General features: G+C 41.2%; 1 protein-coding gene across 1 annotated transcript in view; it reads left to right on the forward strand.

The window, feature by feature from the left end:
• The window catches only part of SPATA13 (spermatogenesis associated 13), a 51,004-nt gene extending 28,962 nt beyond the window's left edge, over positions 1-22,042 (forward strand). Inside the window, exons 5-13 of the mRNA XM_072854906.1 lie at positions 3,498-3,634; positions 4,048-4,227; positions 5,304-5,489; positions 8,223-8,402; positions 9,049-9,281; positions 11,692-11,821; positions 12,392-12,764; positions 16,756-16,830; positions 18,085-22,042. Coding sequence (XP_072711007.1) covers positions 3,498-3,634; positions 4,048-4,227; positions 5,304-5,489; positions 8,223-8,402; positions 9,049-9,281; positions 11,692-11,821; positions 12,392-12,764; positions 16,756-16,830; positions 18,085-18,266 — 1,676 coding nt within the window. The 3' untranslated portion in view covers positions 18,267-22,042. The remainder of the gene's footprint in view (positions 1-3,497; positions 3,635-4,047; positions 4,228-5,303; positions 5,490-8,222; positions 8,403-9,048; positions 9,282-11,691; positions 11,822-12,391; positions 12,765-16,755; positions 16,831-18,084) is intronic.
• The last annotated feature ends 2,515 nt before the right edge of the window (positions 22,043-24,557 follow it).

Raw genomic sequence — 24,557 nt, forward strand, 5'->3', positions numbered from 1 at the left:
AGGTTGTGGAGCTTTCCAAACCGTAAATGTAGTGCTGTGTACAAGCGCAGGTTGCAGCAGGCTTTGCACTCTGCTGATGGGAGCAGCTCCTGCCCTTGCTTCCAGTGCATGAACTGATCCAGCTTCACTGCAGAACGACGCAGATGTAAGGGTGGTAAATGCTGGCCCATGGTGAATGAATGAGGTTGTGCTCTGGCTGGGTCAGTCCCAGTGAAAGCTGGGCTGTTCGGGTGCTTTCCTGCTTCATTACCTATTTTCTGGAGCAGCTGAATTAAGTTTGTAGTTTGAGTGAGAAAATGTCTCTGTCCTCCCCTCTTTTCCTGGGAGCAGTCTGCTGCAGCCTTAACGCTTCGGCTGCTTGTGCCCTAAATAATGATACAGCATTTGCCGGTGAAGCAAGAGAAGTTTTAATAGCCATGCAAAAAATACCTTCATTGTTTACTTCTACTGGAATTTTAACCGGTATAACAAAGGTAGACCGAAACTCCGAACAGTGCTGTAATACAAGGAACTCCCAGCTCCCATCCAAATAGTCTTTCCCTTTGAATTGCAGTCATTTGAATATAGATTGGAATCGCATTAAGCTGCTTTAATGAAAACCAAATGTACTCCTTGGCTTGCTGCGTTCGAGACGTTCAGGCACTTTGGGAGTGGTCTGGGTGGCACAGGCAGCTGCAGGCACAGCGCGGCCGGGGCCAGGCAGCCAGGTTTTTGTTTCTTTTCTGGAACTTCCTCCCTAAGGGCACCCCATGATGTCAGCGAGCCGTGAGCTCGCCGCAGCCGGGCTGAGCGCGCGCCGCTGGCAGTTCCCAGCCGGCCTCGGCCTCGGAGGCACAGCTGGGAGCCGAAGGCAGCGAACAGGCTGTTTCTCTGCACTGTTGGTAGCTCGGAGCCTTTTGTGATCCTCCGGCAGCCCTTTGGGACCGAGCATCACCTGCTAGAGGTCAAACCCTTGCTCTGGGTCGAGTCTGACAGCAGCATGGTAGCCAGGGGGGGAATGGCACGATTTTGGAGTCTGGAGAGCCTTCAGATGGGTACGTGTGAGTAGAACATGCTCTCTCTCTCTCTCTCTCTCTCTCTTTTTTGCAGTGTTTTTAGATCGAACTGATAAACTGCGGCAGTCAGGGGGCCTGATGCTGATCATGCTTATACCGTGTCATCCGTGGGAGCCTGCAGCCTTACACTGGTGACAAAGCTGCTAGGAGATCAGAATCAGTCCCAGGCTGTCTTTTAAGTTTTTCCATCCCGTTGGTGCGATCAGGAAAGCCCACCCCTACCTCTGATATTTCTGGCTGTAAACAATAGAGGAATAGATGCAGAATGCAAGCGACTGATTTTCGCTTGAGTCTAACTACGAGGACAGTGTAAGCTTGTTGATTTGGTACAGAATAATGAACAGTTATTGGTCCCCAAATTGCAGTCATTTTTCATCTGGAGCCAAATGAATTAGGTTATTTTGATGTGCTGTTGTTACTGGAACAAACCAACAGGCAGTACTGATAGTGCAGTGGAGGTGTATAAAGGATCACTGGGATTAATTTTTTTTGTGTTGCTTTATAAGCTAAAAATTGATTTAATGAATTATTTATTTGCAGATTTTTTTTAATAAAGAAGTTTCAGTAAGTTTCACAAGATCTATTTTAAAAGTTTATCAGTGCTCAGATTTATGAGTCTAGGGAAAAAAAATCTTGTTGTTTTAAATAGGGATTCTGCATCTTGCCTGGTTAGGCAGATTATACCATTAATGTGAGTGTATATTTAAAGTGCTGGGGAATAGAAGAGAACGGTTGAATACCCATGTTCTGTTACATCAAGACTATGCCATATTTTTCCACTTTTAAAGGAAAGAAAAACCTTCGAAGTTTTTTAGTGAATCTGTGCAGTAATCAGCTTTGACCTCTCTTGCAAATTAATACCCAAATGTCCAAAGATGCTAGTGATGGTATGAGTGCCCATAAGGAGGGATTGAAGTGTTTCTCGCTGTAAGGTAAATAACGGATAGGCAACAGTGTGCATGTTAGTTGTGTAGGTGGGTGGAGTAAAGCCAGGAGTCATCTCTTTGAGATTCTCACCCATCCGGAGCCCAGAGCTCGGCAGGCAGGCGGTACCCAGGCCTGAAGCAGGGCAGAGAAGAGGCAGGGTCAGGGCTCTGCTGCTCAGCCTTGCTGCTAGGTGGAAGTGGCAGGTTCAAAACTCCGCTTAAAGGTCCCTTCCCAGGCACTCGGGAGTGAGAGAGATGCTCTGCAGGCTGCGTGGCAACTTATCTGGGGCACAGTAACCATTAGAAAGGGAGTTCAGTGTTAGCAGCCCATTCTGAGGGGTTTTTTTTAATTTGTTATTGGATTTTTGAGCACTGTATGATCTTCACACTCTCTAGTTATTCACAGCTTGGGCCTGCCATAGGAATAAATCTTTAGGGATAAATTAACAAGGACCCGAGGGTGCACTCAAGCACTGGGCCACTGGTCACGAATACTTCATGATTACTAGCTCATCCCCTGATCTGTTTGAACATTACAGCTGGCTTTCAAAGGCAAACCTACTCTGAAAGGGTCTAGCACTGAGCAGTGTGGACGTGAGTCAGTCAGTGTTACTTGGTCCTGAGATCAGTCCCCAGTCCTCTCCACCTGCCAGTACGGAGATGATCGCCAAAAGGATCTACCACCCAGTGATGTACCCCAAATGGGTTTTACAGTTTCATACAGTAACCGCAGATTTACATGCGCATAGTGAGAGTCACTTACATGATGTTTCTCTTGGTTTATGTGGCCATGTAATAAGACGAAGCCCATCTTAGTTCTGGCCTTTATTTATTTTCAAAGCTGCCTCTCTGGTCAGAAAATGTACAATTGTCAGCCCAAGAATTTTTTGTGATTTGGGGCAATTAGAACAAGTTTTTTCTCAGGCCGTTACACCGTGCTCAGTCCAGACTCCCTTGGCTGTCCCATAGGTATCTCGGTGCTGCCAGAGCCTGCCCCAGCAGGTGGGAGCGGTGGCGGCAGCCGGCTCGGAGCAGGGGCTGCGGCGTGGGGGCTGCGGCGTGGGCTGCCCGCCCCTCTCACGGGTGGGTGGGCACGGAGGTGTTGGGTCGTGGTGCGATGTGATGGCACCCAGTCTGGGACTGACAGCGGGGGCCCGTGGGAGCTCTCTCATCTGCCCTGTGGGAAACGGCATTGAGACCTCCCTTCTGATTCAGGTCGTTTGAGATTCCCTCTGGGTAGAAAATAAATAAATAATGGTTGTAGTTCTGTTTTCTGTGCACAAAAAGGAGAATTTATCAGTTTCATCAGCTGCTAAACGAGAAAATTCCGAAGAAGAGCAAAAAGTATTTAAAGGCGGAAAAGCAGTTTTCCTGAGAGCTCTGCTGCCCTCCACTTCTGCTGTGACTGTTATACTCGTGACAACAAAGGCAACTTCTCGGCGATTCCTCTTGCATTGTTTTCTTGGGGGAATCATAGAAATGATGAAGCAAACAGCTGTTGCACCTTTTGTTTTAGTTGCTGCAGATGGTGGGACTGAATCTTCAGCCTTAGTGGACGACAATGGCAGTGAGGAAGACTACAGTTACGAGGAGCTCTGCCAAGCCACTCCCAGGTACCTGCAGCCCGGAGGGGAACAGCTAGCAATTAATGAGGTAACGTCCTGGGCTTTGCATTGCTGTAACGATGGCGGGGGTTGTTTTCCACAGGTCTGAGGTTTCATATTAATAAAAAGTGTGATGGCAGTAGCCAGCATAGCAAAGAATCCAGCACCCGTGGTGTCCTGTCTCTGGCAGGGCCCATGAGCAGATGCCAAGAGAAGAGCACAGTGACTAGGACTTCACTGGGAGTGTAACTCGTTAGCCTACGTAACTGCTCTGGAGTAGGACTCAAATTGTTCTCACTAATAAATCTACGCATAGCTCTCTGAAAATCCAGAAATTTAGTTTTATCCTGTAACAGGAGTAATCACGGGCACTCTAGTGAGGTATTTTGCTCTTTTAGTAATTTATAAACAGTTCATTGCTTATCTTTTGTCCTTAACAACCTCATTTTCTTCCCATCTCAGCTGATAAGCGATGGCAGTGTTGTCTATGCAGAAGCTCTCTGGGACCATGTGACTATGGATGATCAAGAGCTGGGCTTCAAAGCTGGAGATGTCATTAGAGTTCTAGAAGCTTCCAACAAAGACTGGTGGTGGGGAAGAAACGAGGACAAGGAAGCCTGGTTTCCAGCTAGCTTTGTCAGGGTGAGTAACTCTCTTGCCTTTGCACCATTGTCATGTGAGATTCCTAGCAGAGTGCAACAGCAGTGGTCATGGCATTACATTTAAGTGAAGGGCCTGATCCTCAGCATCTTTGTATCTGAACATCAGTGGTGTAATTCCTAATGACTTCACAAGGAAAAAAGCAATAGAGAATCACACCCCAAGATCCCTTAGCTCCTCTGACACCTTTTACTCTGGCTTCTTCCTTTGTGTGGTCCTTTTGTAACCAAAGGAATTTCTCAAGCAGAAATGAGGGCAGCAGAAAGCTCAACCAGGAGCAATCAGTGTATATGGAGAGGATGCAGCAGTTCTCATGAGGGGGTGGGGAAAGGTATGCTGCAGGGATTTATTGGTAAAATAGGGCTTAATTTATTAACACAACATTGTGTAAGAATCTGGTTCACAGTCGGAACTCCCCAGTCAGAACTCAGCCAGATTAATGACAGTATAACTCTCGATTGGTATGAAATTGAACTATGTTTTAGAAATTAATTCAAAGTACTTTTTGAGAGCCTGTAATGAAGCTTGGGCCACACTCTATGAAGTACTACACAAAGTGCAAGAGATGGTTCCTGCCTTTGCCCTTCCTAGATCTCCAGCCAACATGGGCGATCAGACGAAAGTCGAAGAAGGAGGTGCTGTTATCCACGTCGTACAGATGGGGAACTGCGGCAGTGGGAGACTATTTAGAAGTGTTTGAGTTGACTACTTTTGTAATTTTTACCCATACGCTGGCTTGGCCAAAATAACACATAAACTATTAGTGAGGGTCAGAAATAAGCTTAAGTCTGAAAAATACACAGGCAACACGACATAGTATCTCTCAGATACTGTGAGTAGAAAGCCATGTATTTAACCAGACAGAAATCTCAACACTATTTGAATATGCAGTGGATACAATGAGATAAATCCTGTTGTAGAACCCTCTCCATAAGGCAAGAATGGGAACATTTCTGTAGCAAGTCCTTTCTTAATTGTAAGAAGTTTGTAATGGTTTTATCACGTTTTGTAGAAGTTTGCTGCTTTACTCTAGTTTGCTTTGTTTGTTCTGGCTGCAGCTGCGAGTTAATCAGGAAGAAGTGCCAGAAAATTGTAGTAGTATCCAGGATGAAGAACAAGATGCAGATATTAGCAAGCATCGTCAGAAAATAGCTGAAAACAAGGATCAGATGAGAACCAACGTTATACAGGAAATTATGAACACAGAACGCGTCTATATCAAGCATCTCAAGGACATCTGTGAGGTACACGCTTTAACCTGAGGGCATTCTGCTGACCTAATGTGAACAAAACATCCCATATAAGTTGAGAACTGGAGTGGTTTCTCATATCAAAATATTCCCAATTGCACTTCTGAGGTTGTCAGTCAGACCCTTCTTGTGTCCTCTTACGGCTTTCCTCTCTGCCGACTGCCACAAAGCACTGCTTCCTTTTTTTTAAAAAAAGGTTCCACTTTTGACATGGGGTTTGCTTATCTGACCGCTATTTCCATAATAATGAGAGAAGGAAGTCCAGTTTATTTAGAACTTTTTACCACTTGGTTTAGATAGAAAACTTTCAGTAACTTTAATAAAATCAGTTACAGTTCAGGGACAAAACTTTTTGAAAGTAACTTGCAAAGAGAATGTTTGCTAGGGGAGATTTTTTTGTTTTCTCCAACAAAGAGATTTTTGCTGGATGGTTAGAAGCTATGAAGAAGTCTTTAAAGGTGTTTTAGAACTACCTTGCTTGTTTGAACCATAAAATGTGGGTTTTTTTCTGCTTTTTGTTCAAATTTTGTTGGAGACCCACACTTGGACAAGAAGCTTCTTAATACTTTTCACTGAAGTTTCCCTTTTCTGACATGGACTGTGACACATTTGACCTGTATTTGACTTGTATTTGTGGTTAGCATCTGGAATGGTGCTAAGCAACCTACCAAAATATTCTTTGTACCCTTAGTTTGCTAGGTCTCTCTCTGTATTTGTCATGTTGTCATCCTTTAGTCCACCACTCATCATTGGATTCTTTCATGGACAATAAAGTAGACAAGACAGCAGTGTTTTTTGATTTTTTTTTCTTTTAGATCTGGCTTTTTTATGCATTTTGAAGAAAGAAAAAAGGGAAAACAAAAAGACAAAAATTAGTTGCTAATTGGCTAATTTTAAAACATTAAATGTAGGTTTTGTCATTTAGATTCACTATTTACTTAAGCTAGTAAGCTTGACTGTGTGCCTAAAAGGGAGGAATTTCTACATGCAGTTGTGTCGCTGCCATGGTTAGCTGAGTTCTAGGACATGACTTTCATATTTTACTGACCTATTAATTCTTAAGCTGGTATTAGTAATTAATTTTCTCTAACACATATGTTCTATACTTCTTCTTTTAAATCTGACATGCCTCTGAGTTTAGTTCAAGAGAGCAAACACACATTTTGCAAGTAGAGAAGTGATGCTCCATGTTCAACGTGTGGGGTAGAGATGGTCTGCTTTCCTCAGAGTGAATCTATAGGGTGGTGCAAGCAGGACATAAGGCTGAAAATATACTCAAGTAAGACTAAGCCAGAAAAGCTACTGCAGATAGGAATCCAAATTTGCAAGCTCTGCACTAGAATGAATCACTAGGGCTGGTGCAGCCAGGATCATGAAGCTGGAGTATACCCAGAAAAACATTTTACATTCAAGAAGTGTCTGCAGTCCACATTACAAGAGCTGCACAGGAATTAGTTTTCCTTGTCGGAGTTATCCTCCTAACAGTAGTAAATGTGGTAGCTGGCATAGCCACTGCACAGCTCTCAGAGCAGATGGCTGTGGAGGAGACAGGAATATTCATAACAGTGCCAGCAATATTCAGGGTTGCTTCCTGGTAAACCTCACCAAGCAATTGCAAGGCTTTTTACAGCTGTCTGCTCCCAGAGCGATTTGGGGGAAAGCTGCCTGAAAGCAACCAAACGGAGGAGCCTGGCAAATAACCCCTATCATACCAGTTAACCTTTGCACTCCTCCGTACCCCGGCGCCGTAACCGATAGGAGAGTATGAGCACAGCAGCTATTCCTGGATAGTCAGCCCCTGCACTGTATCCTCCTCGCCACGCTCAGCTTTGCGGAACGTGTACCTGAGGATGTGCTGGCTATGGGTGGCAGCTGCTGCTGCGTGTTTCAGCCCTAAGAGGCCCCTGATCATACCTTTCCTTCTTAGCTATGCGAACGCCGATGTGATCTGATGTCGGTTACTGATGGCAGAGCAGAACTTGTTCCGAGGGCGTTTTAAAATTGGAGGACTCAGTTGTGTATCTACTTAACACTGGGTACGAATAAAGTGAACTGGACCCCTGTGATGTTCTTACAAGTAAAGAAAAAAAAAAACCTGGAAATGTGATTGTATTTTTACGTGTGGTCTTGCCAATGCTGTTACCTCCTGCCAATACCACATGGATTTTACCAAACAGCAGCATTCTGAATGCGTTATAATATGTTCTTCATTTTGCTTCTCTGGCTTAGACTGTGCCCTACTTACATACTGGTTAAGGAACCAGTACTTTAGCCCTGGTAGAAATTGTCTTTATAATAGTTGTTTTAGGGTTTGTTCTTATCCACAGAGAGAAGAACTGTTATGGCACAGAGAAATTGCTATGAAAAAGCGCGGCAGCTAAAGTAGTAGCATGCATGGGCCCTTACACCGGGCTCGCCTCCAGATTGGCAGGTAGTCCTAACAAGGAGATGCAAATGGGCTTTACACACTCTGCAGGTTTCTGGTTCCCTGATTCATTTACGGTACTGTGAGACAGAAGTTGGACTGCAAGAATCAATGTGTAAACATTTCCAGTGCAAATCTGAAATTGCACGTCTGTGTGTGTGTGTGTGTGTGTGTGTGTATGGTTCGGAAACCACTCACCTGCCCTTAGATCGCAGGGGTTTTGCCAGCTCAAATGGGCTTGTCCAGGGTAGAACCTGTTTTCATATCTTCAGACAAAAGAGTTTTTTTAATTTCATTTCCAGGGTTATATTCGGCAGTGTCGCAAACATACAGGAATGTTCACCGCAGCTCAGTTAAGCACCATTTTTGGAAATATTGAAGATATTTACAAGTTCCAAAGGAAGTTTCTGAAGGATCTTGAGAAACAGTACAACAAAGAGGAACCTCATCTAAGTGAAATAGGGTCATGTTTTCTTCAACATGTACGTTGCAAAAGTCCGTTTTATTTATGAAATTAACAAAATATGATAAGAAAATGCTAAGTTACCATGTTAGGAGGGGATTTTAGTAACAAGTGCTTATCAAATACTAAACTATGTATAGATAGCATTTTAGAATGTAAAATAATTTACAATTAAAGAATTATTTAAATGTTTTAGATTTCTCATCTTTAGCAAGCATGTAACTTTGTACACAATTTTAAGTTTCCTTTTCAAAACTGTAATGATCACAGATGAGGTGGACTATTTGCAGTGATCTCATATTGGGCGTGCAAAATATTCCTAAAGAAAATAAGGAAAGAAGGTGGTGGGGAAAGAGTCTGTGAGTGCATGATAGATACTTGGTAAGCCTATAGCTGTCCTCCCCAAAGAAAAGTACTTCTTAAAGTGGGTTTGATTATCCTGACTCAATGGAGGCCTCTATTTCTGTGTTCTTGCAAAGAAGGTACATAGTTTTGACAGTTACAAAGTAGATTTCCCCATAGTTTCAAGGCTGATCAGGCTGGAAACAATATAGGAAATGGATAAATTCATCTAATTAGATATAATAGATGTTAGAAAAATAGCTTTACTCCGTTATAGACACATACTTTAGTTAAAGCTTTGACTTTTTTTTTTTTTTTAATAGCAAGAAGGCTTTGCTATTTATTCAGAGTATTGTAACAATCATCCCAGTGCCTGCATTGAACTTTCCAAACTAATGAAGCAGGGCAAATACCGTCACTTCTTTGAGGCCTGTCGCTTGCTTCAGCAGATGATTGACATTGCCATTGATGGTTTTCTTCTCACGCCCGTTCAGAAAATCTGCAAATACCCTCTGCAGCTTGCAGAATTGCTCAAATACACCACTCAGGAGCACAGGTGAGAGAATGAAAAAACCAAATCTTATAATAGTAGTAACACCTAATTACTCAAGCTTTCTGAGTGACACAACACTGAGGCTTTTGAGATCAGGAACAAAACTCCCGTTGACCACTATAGACAGGAGCTCCTTACTAGATGGGCATCTTGGAACCATCACAAATATTAACAAAAACAGTATCTTAAAATCCAGCACAGGGGACTGCCAGGATGCAAGACAGAATGAGGAATAAGTGAAAGAGGGAGAAGGAAAGGAGGAAGGTGCTGAAACAGGATGCAGGGAGGGATGTGTAAATCAGAGGGGAAAAAAGCCAGTGTGTGAAAGAAATGAAGGAGAAGGAAATCCAAAGAAAGGAGGAAGCTGCATAAATGTTGTGGACACAAGAAAAGGTAGAGGGCCTCAGCAAAAAACGCAATCTGAGCAAGTTTGGAGGTAATGTTTTTTAGAAAGTTATTAGTAATAAACATTGCCTTTGTTTGCAATAAAGTTCAGATACTGGATTTTCAGCTGGGATAAATAAGAATTGAAGTTGCAGGTTATTAGCCTTTCTAGTATACCCCTGAGGTGATTAAATCTTTGACTAAATTAAGATTTTATCTTTAAATGTCTGCCTTTTTACCTTGTACAACTGCAAGAAAAATGTTCCATTCTGACCCCTGTACTCAAACTCCAAATGGAGCCTGAGGCACTGCTTCCTTGGCGAAAGTCTGCACTTCTTTAACCTTGAGAAAACTCCCCTTGGAGACCACGGGATTTTTGCCAGGGGCAAAATATAGGGGATGTGAAGTACTGACATTCAGGTGTGAAAAGCATTCAGTTCTGTGGCTACTTGGGAAGTCCTGCAATAACAATTACTAACATGGGTATCTCTTTCACTGCCACTAATTTTAGAAAGATTATTCTGTGAGCTATTAAACCTGCAGATGAAGTGACAGCAAGGTCTTGCCACCTTCCACCCATAGTACCTGTTTTCCTCTTCTGTGGCACAGCATCCAGAGATGCCTACAAGCACAGACGGGCACCCAGTGTACAGAGATGCTCACAAACAGGCAGGCTTACACCCACACAGAGCCTTGGTAAAGCTCCAGCCAGCTGGTTTTTTTGGTAGCTTTTTGTTTTGTTTTCATAAAAAGTGTGAAGATCCGATGTGCACAGCCTGCCGTGAAAGCCACAGGTTATGCAGCAAGTGTGGAATAATGTACACACCAACAGAGAAAGAAGGAACTGGGATAAGGAAGGGCAAGAGTAGCAGCGTGGATATCATGCGGTCAAGCTGTGGGACATCTCCCTGACATTAGTAGGATCCTGTTATTGTTAATCTCACTTTTTGTATAAAGTGTGGCAGAAAAGAGTTTCCATAGATATAAATAGAGAGAGGAGAGTAATGCGCAGATTTAGAAGGGAAGGACATCCATCAGCAGCAGCCGATTAAAATAGGAACTGAGACAGAAGCAGATAAAAAGGACAGCGATGCTGACCCCTTTGCAGGATTTATTGCTCGCTTGTGCTACTTTTCTACCTCTGGCTCCCTTTTTTGCAAGAGGCATTCTGATAAAGGAGGGAAGGCAGCTGCTCTGCTGGGACTGTAAGGCAAGAAATATGTCTCTTTCCTTCTGTCTTCTCAGACGCTCCATTTGAGGAAGGTGAAGGAATGATGGATGCTATTCAAAGGGGAACGAAAACCTGCCTACAGGTTGGGGAGATTCATAAGCATGTGGGGAGCTCAGGGAAAGAAGGAGGGGAGCACAGCAATGGAAGAAGGAGAGGAGGCTTGCATTTGACCTGGAGCAGGCAGGGGAAGGTGACCATCCTGGCTCTCACACACTTGTTCCATGAAAACAGGCGACTTTGTCAGCATTGTCTCCTTTAATTCCTCTCTTCGGTGCCCATGTTCTTGGGTCCTTCGCTCACCCTGTTTGAGGTTGCTTTCGGTATTTTTTCTGCGCACATAGCATTCTCCGTTTGTGTTCATTGACCCAGCTATTGGGAACAAGAAGGAAAAAATACAGTTGTTAAACACGATTAAAGGAGTGCCCTTCCCAATAAAATCCCACTAAAATCTTGCTTAAAAACAAATTCCTTTGGTGAAATGTAGGTATCACTGAGGTCAATGGGAGTTCTACCATTGTTTTCAGTAGAGACAGTATTTCAGTCCATTACCTCTTCTGCCTCCTACCACCAGTTTAATAATTTGCTCCTGGACAAAGCCTAGCAGTACAGCAGCACTGAATTGTACAGACTACTATGTGAGGTTCAGGATAGCTGAGAATCGGGTTTTTTGTGTTTAAGTACCCTGAGTAGAGGGATAAATGGGTAATGCAGGCTAATACTTCAAGCACTGTGTCACAGTTTGTGATTGTGTCATATCCATTGCATAAGTGATCTTTGAAACGTGTCTACATTTCACAGTGATTATAACAACATAAAAGCTGCATATGAGGCTATGAAGAACGTAGCGTGCCTGATCAATGAGCGAAAACGAAGACTAGAAAGCATAGACAAGATTGCACGCTGGCAAGTCTCTATCGTAGACTGGGAGGTAAGTGTCAGCCTGTCCCTTTCCTGAGCAAAGGTACTGTGTACAGTACTTCATGTCCTCTACAGGATATGTCTTTCTGCGTAGTAGGTAGTTTATGGTGTCTACTTTTCAACGGGTCATTGCTCAGTTAAAAGTCCAGTTGCTTCATTTGCAGTGATTCTGTTACTGATTACCTTGTTTATAAATCAGGAAGAGCAGTGTGTATTAATATGGACACTTGTCTTTGAGATGACACTGGACTGAGATGACAAAATGGATTTTTAAAAAATGCTAGATCTATAGAATCTCCTTTGGATTTTTGGTAGTTCTGCCAGAACTTGAACTGCTTCACTGACTTTAATGAGTTTCCTCCTGATTTATGCAGAAATAAAGTAGAGCAGAACCACGTTCATTGAATTTGCCTTTATGAGATTATCTACATTCTATGACATTTTCAAATCTAATAATGAAAATACAAGAAAAACAAAGGAACTTAAGACTTGATTATAAAATGAGACTGGTTAGGCACACGGTAAGATCTTAAAATATTATTTACTTACTACATATATGTATCTCTCTCTGTCTTCTTAGGGACCAGATGTGTTAGCCAGAAGCTCAGAACTGATCCACTCAGGAGAACTGACCAAAATATCAAAGCAAGGCAAAAGTCAGCAGAGGACTTTCTTCCTTTTTGACCATCAGCTTGTGTTCTGTAAGAAGGACTTACTGAGAAGGGACATCTTGTATTATAAGGATCGTATTGACATGGATGAGATGGAAATTGTGGACACTGAAGATGGCAGAGACAAAGACTTTAACATTAATGTCAAGAATGCTTTTAAGATAATAAACAGAGCAACAGAAGAGATTCATTTGTTCTGTGCAAAAAAACAGGAGGATAAAAAGAGATGGATGGAGGCGTGCGAAAGTGAAAGGAGAAGAGTTCAGGAAGACAAGGAAATGGGTGAGTGGAAGGATTTCCTCTCTAAGAGGTCGCAAAAACAAAGGGGAATGTTCTTACTTTTACATTTCTTTATGCTTTGTGCAGATGTGCCCTCTGCCTTCTGGGACTGGTGTCTCTTTCCTACCCAACATGACCTTTAGCTGTGGAAGTGAAGGGTATTCAGGTGTGTTTGCCCTGCCATTGTGGGCCAAAGGTCCAGGGCAGTTAGCTATGACATCCGTGTCACAGCATAACCTATGCGATTCTGGTGCATTAGGGAGCAGAATGAGATATGAAATATGACAAGATGCAATTCACGAAGACCAATCAATAATAAAAATCCATCCAAAACCCTAGCACTTTCGTATGAATCATTGGCCCAAAACAGCTGTTTGAAAAGGACACTTTATTATAAAGCCAGGCAGCAACAATTGTAGGTTTATACTGTCCATGTCATATAATGGCACCTCCTGTGTCCAGGAGGCCTGTGCAGTTGTATGATATCATTAGTTACAGACCCAACAATAGCACCACTGGGCAGTTTACAGAGAAATGAAGCCCAGCCTTGAGTGAGCAGGGAAAAAGTTAGCATATCCTAGGATCAGCTTTAGACCCACTCTAAGGACAGTGTCTTCTGTGTGAATGCACATTTAGGATTGATTTTTTTTTTTTTTTTTTTTTTGCATAGTCTCATGCTTCCTTTAAGATCAGTGACAAAAGCTCCAGCAAAATTTCATTGGCAAAACGCACAAAGAAGATAGCAACACTAATAAGAAAAATAAAACTCTTTTTAATATTCCTAAAGAAGTAATGAAAATATTAGTGCATCCATGTGTGTTGACTGCATGAGAACTTCTCCTTTTTATAACACTCATCAGGCTTAGGCTTTGGATGACAGCAGGTTAAAATTGAAAGTGTAGTGAAGTGCAGACTCAGAAATTATTAAACTCAGAATATATAACTCAGAAATTACTAAAATTTAAACAAGATGCCAAATCTCATATTTCATGTTCACTTAAAACACCTGGTCAGAAGAATAGGAAGACAGGAATAACCTTTAGATTACAAATGTAAACCTTTTGATCTTAGTGGCTTTCTCTTGTTTGATACTGTTGTAAATATGACAAAAATAAGGCCTCCTCAATATGTATTGTAGATAGTCCGTAAGCTGAAGAAAATACTTTCAAGTTTACCAATTCATACTCTAAAACCAGTTTTAACTCTTCCCCATTGCACCAACTGTTGCAATTAACCCCAGTCATCTCAAGTCTAGAGTAAACAATGAAGCAGCTACAGCTAAACTTTCCTCAAACTTTCCAAACTTTTCAAAACCAACTCTTCTCCTGTGCTGAACATTGTGGTGTGACATTTTGATACCGTTGGGCACAACACTGATGGCTTTCACAAGTTGCTCTGTGTAGAGCTTTTTCAGTCACCTTGTGCTTATGGGGATGGGTGGTGGCTGCCTTTCCTAATTCACCTAAACAGAAGTCTAAAATAAAGTGGATATTGCAAAAGGGTGAAGGTTATCAGAAGGTAATACAGCAATGCAGGGGATCTGATGATGAGTGTCCAAACAATCCCTCTTACAACAAAGTTACAGAAAGCTTCCACTCCAGCATACAATGAGAACAGTAGTACAGTCATATGGAAGGACGATCTGGAATAAATCACAGCTCCTGCACTTTTGTGAGCAGGACTGAGCAAAAGAAGATAAAATGTGAACATTTTATATTCCTATCCTTTCTGAGGAGCATTCTTGAGCTCGTCAAACCTGTATCTACACCTCCTCCTGCAGTGGTTGCTTTATGGAGCACCGGGATGTTGAACAGGCTAAATGCTGCATGTCAGGATGCTTCTGAGGCTCACACTAGTGCTTGCCCTGGGCAGCAGCAGCTCTGTCTTGTGCAGGCAATGGGGTGTTACCGTTGCTTCTAAGTGACACTGCTGCAGAAATCCCCAAGCATGAGGAAACTGCAAAGGTGTAGCAGCTACAGCCCTAAATGTCATTATTTATTCTACTGGGACCTCTTGAAAATCAACATAGGATATTCAAAAGGGTTTCATTTTGAATCAAACCATTCAACAGTGGTGGCAATGGCAGTGATAACAATGAGATTTCTTGTAATAGCACTAACCCTTATTTCGGGCTGGGTCATGAATTCCCATGGTGCTGAGCGCAAGGATTGCAAGGGAGGGTCCATCATGCTTGCTGCTGTTCAGGCACTGTACAATATAGTGAAGAAAATTCAGTACGATGAGAAACTGTATTTTTGATAATGGCACATGCAGTCTTTTCTGCCTGTGTAACATCCAGCCTTCTGGAAACTTGCTTTTCAAATGTCGCAACTCATTATTGTGATGTACCTCTTTTGGCACAGGTATCATGAACCAGAGGAAAGATAGTTGAGTTGTAATAGCTAATGTCCGTCTCATCTTGCGAGTCACAGTGGCTTGGATGTTTTCTACATTACCCAGAAGACTGCTTCTTTTCTAAAATTTCATTTTTTTGGCATAATTGAACATTTCCTTTAGCCAAAACCAGTGGAAAGGCGCCAGTATTCTCAACCTCAGGTTTAAATTTATCTTGTTGATTTTGTAAGCTATCTTGCTGGACTTCACACAAAGCCTCTAATCTAACCACTCAGAGAACAAATACATACTCTTCCAATTCAGAACTGCAAATGGCATTTTACTTCTATTTTCAAAGACACTTTGGTGCGAGTCACTGTCTCCCAAACCATATCTAGCTTTTCTTAGCTTTTATGAATATATGGGAAGAAAAGGCCACAGCCAGAAAATCCTTCTCCAAACCACTAATAGTAACCCTAAGAAAGTGGTCTGATCTCTGTTGATGAAATTGCTTTCATTTTTTTTTTTATCTGCTTCCTTGTTTCTATAAAGGAAAATAAAACCTGCAGAATAAAATAAACTTCTGCTACCCCAAAATTAGGGCTAACTGCTGTTGTATTGTAAGTTAATAGGCTGATTTGTAATAACTTCTTCTTAAGTTCAGGCTAAAAAAGTAAAGGGAATTTTAAAAGTATAGAGAAGTGCGGGAAGATGCAAAATGGAACCAAACCAGATGCTTCATTCTGGCTTTGAATTGCAACTTCTGTGCTCTTTATGTGCATCTGAGTGAAATGAGTGACAGCACGTGCACCCTACTGTCTCTGTGTGCACACGTAACATATCCATGTATCTATCATCTCAGCTGTCTCGCACACAGGGAGAGGAAGCTGGTGTGCTTGTACATGGGCTCCAGACAACACCAGCCACTGGTGTCACCTTTCATAGTAGATGTCTGGCATCTCTGTACTCAGCAGAGATCAGTCATACACCTATCACATGATAGTAAATAGCATAGGGTTGACCACATACTATAGCATCATGTAAGTCATACAAGTATGCAAACAATTACATGAGAAACCAGAGTGAGGGATCCAGCCCTAGTCTGATGCAGCCACAACCACATCACAGCCTGCTTCGGTGCCTGGCAGGTTATGTGATACTGTCTCTTCCGAGTGGAGGGAAAGATGATACCCAACTTTGTACTACTGCAATACCAGTTACTTCAATTTGTTACCCCGAGTTAGCTCAGAGTAAAACCAGTGGAAAAAACAGATTCTGCATTTGTGATCTGTTACTTGGTGGCTTGTAGCTTTCAGAAGTGTTAATTTACACTTTTAAAAATCTCTTGTTATCTGGACTTACCTATAAAGAGAACTTTTTGTGTGGTTAGTTCCCCAGTGATTGCCATTTGCAGGAACTGGAAAGCAGCTTTTCCCAGTAATCTACAGGCAAATTAATGTTCCTATTGTTATGCCAGTGAAAAACTATCTTTAAATTTATATGACAAAGTAAAACATACTTCCAAAAACTTCAGTTATATTACTATTAAGATTTACTCAAAATTGTTTAAAATATAGTTTATGTATTTGTTTTAATTTAATGTAATGAAGTATTAGATACAGCATTTTATACCAGTGCCCTAATTTACACTTTGACATAGGAATGGAAATCTCAGAAAACCAGAAGAAACAAGCCATGCAGAATGCCCGTAAGTCAAGGCATGGAAAAATTAAAGGTGGGTGTTCAGAATTGCTTTACATTCTTACTGTGTTCAAGTGTATTTACATTAGGAAATAGCACAATCTGTCTATGGTTGAGTTATTCAATCTTTTAAAAAATTTCTGTGGTTTACATGGAGTTCAAATAATCTCCATTAATGTATATTGTAATATCAAATTCCAATGCCTTTGTAAACTGCCTACTAAATCAGCTCCCCAGACTCCTTCAGACAGGCAAGTCAGTATTCTCTTTACTAGAGAAGAAACTCAAGAGGTAAGGCAAATGGTTTATTTAAGGATGTAAGAAAGTGCATGCAGAGATTGAATTAGAAATGAGGGTTACTGATTCCTTCCTTTGCTTTTACTCAAATAGCTTGTTCTTTAGCAATTTTGTGCTTTGTTTAAAATATCCTAAAGTTCTTTTTGCAAGCCATGTGTTGCTGTATTTATGATAACACACTCAAAATGTCTTTCTTCTGTCCTAGACTAGAAGGAAGGATGGACTAGAAATGTGTTTCTCTGGAAACAGCTTTTTTATTCCTTTTCTCTGTCAGAAATGTGTTGTGATTTTGTCCTTTTCCATCTTAAAGTCAAATTTGGGTAAATCTCTAGTATGTTGAGAGAATAAATTGAGCAAGTGGGACCAGATTAAGTCTGAATTTAGGAGTGAAGGAGTTGATGTTATGTAGGTCTTTGTTCCCTGGGATTAATATTATTAAAGCATTTTCTCGTTATCAATCACTAGATACCTATAAAACCCGTCCGGATTTTCAGGGGAGTGGCTGAAAATTGTGATCAGGAGATTCTGTTTAGAATGCACAAAGGTCAAAGTCTGAGAATATTAGCCTGGAAAAATATTTTCCAAATTGAAGAAATAACATTTTTGCTGGCAGCAATATTTTACCCAGCCTTATTCTGAGAGTTGACTGAAATAGAACTATCTACCATGTTAAGTCATTCCTTTGAAATACCAGAATTTACTTGTGCAAACAATATAGCCAGTCTATGTGAAACTCCTGGTTATTTTTGGTAATTCTGTCATGCTATTTTTACTGGTATTATTCTCTTCTTAAGACAAATCAATGCAGCAATTAAAGAGTCTAACATCAGAAAAGGTAACCTTTAGTAGTGCCTCCATTCAAGATCATGGCAAAATTCATACTGGCTTTATTGAGCATTGAATTTGTCCCATGGTCCTGTGCTTAAATTTTCCCAGTATTGGTTGCTCTGCTAGCTGACTCATACACTTTCTTAAACTGCTCCTTTTGCAGGTGTCAGCTATAATGGGTGTCCTGTGCCTCCTCCACACCAAAGCCTGCATCCTATTCATCAGCGCCACATCACTGTGCCTACCAGCATCCCGCAGCAGCAGGTTTTTGCCCTGGCAGAACCCAAGCGGAAGCCATCCCTCTTCTGGCATACCTTCAACAAACTCACCCCCTTTAAAAAGTGAGAGGCCAAGGACCTGGGAAGGACATCAGCACAGAGGGAGACTTAGTCCAGAGAAGGACCTTGGAGACATGGTTAAGCTTATTAGAGCTCAGTGAATCTCCAGTTTTGGAGGGAGAACCTTGGGCTCCCTTGAGCCAGAAGTACAACCTTTGTCTAGAAGAAGAATGAAGTTCCTCAAGACTGCTCTGAAGTCAATGTCGCCCAGTGTCAGCATTGCTGATGAAGAGCAGTCTCCCTTCAGACAAAGACAACTTGCTGTTACTCGGAAGCAGCAGTATTTGATCTGTGTTTCTTAGTTATGTTGAAGTCGTGATGGAATCATGCAGGTCATTGTAACATTTCATTTTTCTTAACCTTATATTGATGGCCAAATTTAGGATAGGGAGGAATTTTTCCTTAGGGGTATATCAGCAAGGAATCTCAGGAGAGTTTTCTCCTTCCTTTTGAAGCACTGAGCAGAGACCACCCGTTAAAATCAGGTGGAGACATCCCATGTGATTAACCAGCTGTTGCAGAATTTAGTGGACCCTAATCCTTCCTGTCTTTTTCTATTAAATTGCCAAATGGCAGGAGAATGTCCCGCAAGGCCTTACCATATTCCAGATTGGAACAGGGAAATTTTATTCTGTCATATAGAAACATGAACAGAGTGTGAAATGGACTATAAAGATATGTGCATTTATTACACACAAATGGAAACAAGAGGAGCCCAGGGCATCTCAGATTGATTACTTTCAGTCACAGCAATATACTGCATGCATGTATGCTCTTCAGTATAGAGCTTTTCTATCACTTTTTGTTCACTTCTTCACCTGGGAGACGCTTCTCTTTATTTCCAATATGCTTATTTCTCTGTGTAAAAAGTATTTTTTTATTTTCTAATGGAGATAATGTGAATGTACAAAGTCAGAGTTGAGACAGTACGTGCTGACTGCTGGCTATGTTACATAGTTCTCACACTTTGTATTCATACAGCTTGACTTAGAAAATGGATGAACGGTAATGTAAATATATTGAAGCGGTCTGGATCCATGCTTCTTATACACAGTCAATTGACAGTGGGTTTTGACCAATTATTTCTTCACAAAGAAAGAGAAATCCTTACTGGAAGGGACAGAGAAATTGTGTGGACCGGAGATGGATTTTTGTCTCAGAGTCATCAGTCTATATTGGAAGGGGAAGAACCTGACTCAATTAAGGTCGGCTCTGGCCAGCATATACAATATGTGATGTGCATTGCTACGATTTGCCTATGACATGAAGTTGATTTGGGAAAATAACTTTTAAAAAGCCACCAGGAAGAAACAGGATCTTGATATTTGCAGCACTGATCATTTCTGCTTGATAGCTCTCATTAAGGATGACAAGACTGCTGGTAATATGGAAGGAAAGAAAGACTCCATATGTTTCAGAACTGATTTGCTATGAATGTCTTTACAATACTTTATCCTATGCTGCTGATTAGGGGCATTATCTGATGATAAGGATAGATCCAAGGATATTCTTTGACAATGGACACAATCAGCTTTGTCATGGATCTGTAATATATGAAGAACAAACAAGGGGCTAGAGGCCAGGCATCTTAGCAACAATGTAAAAAAGCCTTATTTTAAACATGTATTTGTTCCTACTACTATTGTTACCTCTACGTTTTTATTTATCGTCAGTGTTGTGAAGCCCACTAGTCGCTAGATTTTGTGATTTGATAACTTTGTGGCAACTTCTGCAAAGCCCAGGTTTGTGGTTTTGATTTTAAATGACGTCTTTTGACAACTGTACATTTCAAATGCCTTGTGTATATAGCTCAGCAATAATGCAAAGTCTGGTGATGCTCAGCCGAATTGTTCACTGCATAGTGAACTTCATTGCTTGTGCTTTCCCATAGCGATGGAAGATGACCTGAAACAGTTAAGAACTGGAAATATGCACTGACATTTTCAACAATCCAGGTTACAGAAAATGCACGGGAAAGCTAGTGAAAAAAGCTGGCTGGGTTGTATTTTTCTTTTGATGTTTAAAACAAGCCATTTCTGTTCAGATTTTTTTAAAAGATAATTCTAAATGCTCAATTTAAACACAAGGAGCAGACTTCCAAATGCAGGCATGGATGCATGCCCTTCCCTTAAATGAGTAACCCTTTTGTGTTTCTTACATACCCATTTTTGTGGGTACTTGCCACATTCAGGCCTGCAAACCAAAGTGATGAGATGATGTTTTTCATAATCACATTTTGAAAGACTTGTTCTAGATGCAAAAAAAGTGTCTGAAGTTGGATTGCAGTGCTCACCCAGAAACTTTCCCAGCTGGACCTGAAGACATTATGAGATCCACGCTTACTTACATATGTGTCTTTGCTAAAACCTACTTCCTTCCAGGGCTTGGTTCTGTGGCGTGCTGGAAAAAAAAGGAGGTTTTGGGATGTATCTCCTGACATGTCAGTGCCCATGAAGGCTCTTCCCACGTAGTAGTGCTGGTGCCTTAGCCCTAAAAATGAACAGAAATGTTTGCATATGGTTTTGGATGCAGCAGGTTTTTTTCTCAAGAAGTGCATTTCAGAGAGATTAAAAAGCAAATGTTTCACGGTGCAGATTACTCAGGACAGTTTTACATATAGTACCCTACATATAGACATGGTTGTTTTATAATATTCTCTGTGTCTTTCTTGGCAATCTGACCTTGCAACAGATTAAGATAAAATATAACAAGACAGGCCAAATATAGACTACATCATAATCTTTTAAACAAATTATAGTTAAATGAAAACACACAATTACATTATCCAACAATTAAGACAAATATTTACTTGGGGTTCAGCCTGACTTGAGAGTCTGTGGGAAAAAGAGTTGCAACTGAAATGTAAAAGTTTGTACTCTAGCAACTCTTGCCCTGATCCTCCTTCTGATGACAAAACTTATATATGATCAGAAAGGTGTGATGGCAACATCTCTTCTTTTCCGCTGCTTTTGCATGCTTTAAGTTACTATAAAAAGTTCTAGGGCAACTACTAAGCACATTTGTGCCTCGTTTAGATAAAGCACAGCCAGAGCCTTCCCAATGGCCTGCCGAGCAGATAACCTCAGACTTTATGCATGAGATGCAGTAAAACATAATTGTCCTCAAATGTGTTCCCACTGAGTTAGGAAAATGCCAAACCATAATTGCATCTAACTCAGAGCATTTGATGTATAAAATAATAAGATTCTTTTACAAGTGGCTCTTGCCATGCTAAATTTCACATTGAGTTTTAGTGGTCAGTGTAATAACGGAGTTCAAAGACAGACTACTCAAATGTTCCACATTTTAGTTGTCTTTTGAAAATAATTATAACAGAGTTTTGGAGCCAAAGGTCTTTAGCCATAACTAACACAGTACCTTTCTTTGACTGCCTTTCTGCTTTTTTTCTATATGTGTGGCATTTGTATGTAGGAGATGCCTTCTGACCAATCTCTAATTTAAAACTATTTGCTGTAAATACTAGGGATGACTTGCATATATATTTTATTTTGACCAGTGTTTTGTAACATTTTATCTTACGTACATTGCTTTGTTCATCTTACCATCTGTGTGCTGTTACACATGTTGTAAATGAAGTGTCCTGGCTACGGAGCAGATGAATTGGCTGTTGACAGCTGAAGTACAATGTATAGGACTGCAGTAGCTTGATGTGTATTTGTTCTGAAGTAATTGCATTACAAGGTTTATTTACTGTTGGAACATTGTTTGTCAAATGAATCTATTTTCTGGAAATAAGTACAAACTTACATTCCCATTATTTTTCTCTTATTGTACGTGTTTGAATTAAATAATGTACAAAGCTGAAGTTCCTCAGCTGTGTCTTATAAAACTTTATTGTGCAGTTTTAAAATTGTTGTGTTTTTTTAATTGTCTACAAAATATCCTCTGTGATGCAAAAATGTATCAACCGTCATATTTATTTTATTCTTTTAAAGCAAAAAAAGTCACACCCTCCTCTCTTGGTTTTCCGGTAACAGCTACAGTACTTCCCAGCACGAGTTCATTTTAACAACTACTAAACCTGATTCTGGGATCGAAGTCTTCATCGTTCAGGCAAAACCCATACTTGTTACTGTCCCAGCCATATGCATCTGCGATGACTGTGCTTTACCTTGTCCCGGCAGACAGCTCCCACAGTACCCCTTGGAAGTAAATGCAAATGCAGCTTCTGTATTATTAATAAAGCTCCTGCTAACAGAAGATGGTGATTTAAGTACTGTAGTTTAGGTAAGGAGGATTAAATTTTATTTTCTTTGGAACAAAAGCAAAACAGTTTGAAAGGGTTCACCCAAAAGGCGTGTTCTGTAAATGTGTGTGAACAGGCTTACCTGCCTGTTTGTTAGAGCAATAGGCAACGCTGCTGGAGATTCAACTTACTGCTCTGATTGAGGGAAATTTTTCTTTTCTCGTTATTCTGACAGAGCAGGGGACCACATCTGAAAGGCATGTGTGTGTTCTTCCTGCCCAAGGCTGCATCAAAAATTATGTTTTCCTGAGACACATTAGCTTTAACAAAATAACCTACTTTGCTGAAATCTTTTCATCAAAAATGCTTTGGCGAGTTCAAATGCTGGCAGAATAGCTGGGTTTGCCAATTCTTTCCCCCTCCTCCCCATGTCCAAGCTCTTAACTCTTATTTCTTGGTTCGCCTCAAAGCTGAGAGTTTCCCAGGCCTCCCAAGTGCTGCTGCTGCAGTGGGATGTGTGCTGAGTGCTCCAATATCAAAGTGAAAGGCACAGTCTGAGCACTTCGTGAGGTAGATCGGATGACCGAAAAACATACCTTGAGCATACACTGGGGTAGGACGTTGTGAACAATAGGCTTTCTAAGGAGCCTGCAATTCATCTGGCCATGGTGAGCTCATTTGTGCATTTCATTTCATGCTTTGACAGTCAGGCTAAATCCTGTAGATCGTTCCATACCATCAGCTTTTAAGTTCTTTGAGAGCTAATCTATCAGGTGGAGCTTTTAGTTCACGCAGAAATAGCACTGCTTGTAGTGGTTTTTTTGGTTTGGGTTTTTTTTTAGAGGCTACATGATGATCTGTGCTTGGTAACAGAGACAAGGATTTGGGCCTTTTTATGTTACAGTACCAAAGGAGAAATGAAAAAGTCAGCAATGGAAAACCACACATCATGTAGCCTGTAAGGAAAGCACACAAATATTTAGTGTGTTTCTGAATATTTTTCAACATTCAGTTAGTCTAACTAGCTAGAGAACATGCAATTGTGAGAATACGTCAAAACTGTATAAACTGTCAGCACAACATGTTTTTTTTAATCGTCAGTCTGTATAGGTTTAGTTCACTGCAGTCGGAACTGACTTCTGGTTGTCCAGGTGAGTACCTAGGACTGAGAACTCACATACTGCCGCTATTAGGTATTTAGGCTCTGGTTTCAAAAAAAGATTTGTGTGCACAAGTATGTGAGTGTGTATGTGTGTGTACATATATATTTAGAAACACACGTACCCCACCCCCTTTATAGAGTCCATATGGCATCCCCAGATAATGTCTCTGCTGGCACCTACAGCAGGTTACACCAGACAAGTGATCCACACCCATCACACCCTCCCTCTGTTTAGCTTACATCTTATACTTCTGTTGTGCATCTGGGGGGGGGACACACAATGACAATGATGACGACAACACCTGGGCAAGGTTTTACGAAGTCACTTTAATGTTTTAAGCATTCAGAGTGGGCCACCAGCAATGACGGACGAAGCACTCCGCAGACAAGCAAAGGTTGGAAGGTGACACATCACTGGAGTCTGGTGTCATCAAAGTTCAGAAGGGCAAATCTGAGGGCAGAGGTTAGCAGAGCGAGGAGTACCACTGCCCTTCAAGGGCTGAGTTTCACTCAGAAGAGAAACACAAGATGATGTAGGATTTATTGACTGCTTCTCCTAGTGATTTTTGGAAAGCTGAAACTGTTTCAGGGGGAAGGAGGAGCTCCAGGTGCTCCTGAGGGACTTTGCCAGCAGAACCAGGCACATGCCAAATTCCTTGTTTCTGGCACATAGGAAATAAGGCAGAAGGCCCAATATATACCCTGAAGTGAACTGTCAGTAGGCAGATTCGCTAGGCACTGTTAACCTTGACCTCTACCTATGAGCATACCCCCAGACTTTGGAGATACTGACTCATGAAGGACTGAAAAAGTGTCTAGAAGGTGCTCTGCTACCAAGGTTGGGTATATCTTCTTTTATTAACCATCCTTCTTACGGTCATTACTGCCATGTTCAGCTCCTAACAAAGGTAATTAGCAATCAATCTAAA

Source organism: Ciconia boyciana, chromosome 1 (genome assembly GCF_034638445.1).
Source record: "Ciconia boyciana chromosome 1, ASM3463844v1, whole genome shotgun sequence".
In the NCBI taxonomy this organism is placed as follows: Eukaryota; Metazoa; Chordata; class Aves; order Ciconiiformes; family Ciconiidae; genus Ciconia; species Ciconia boyciana.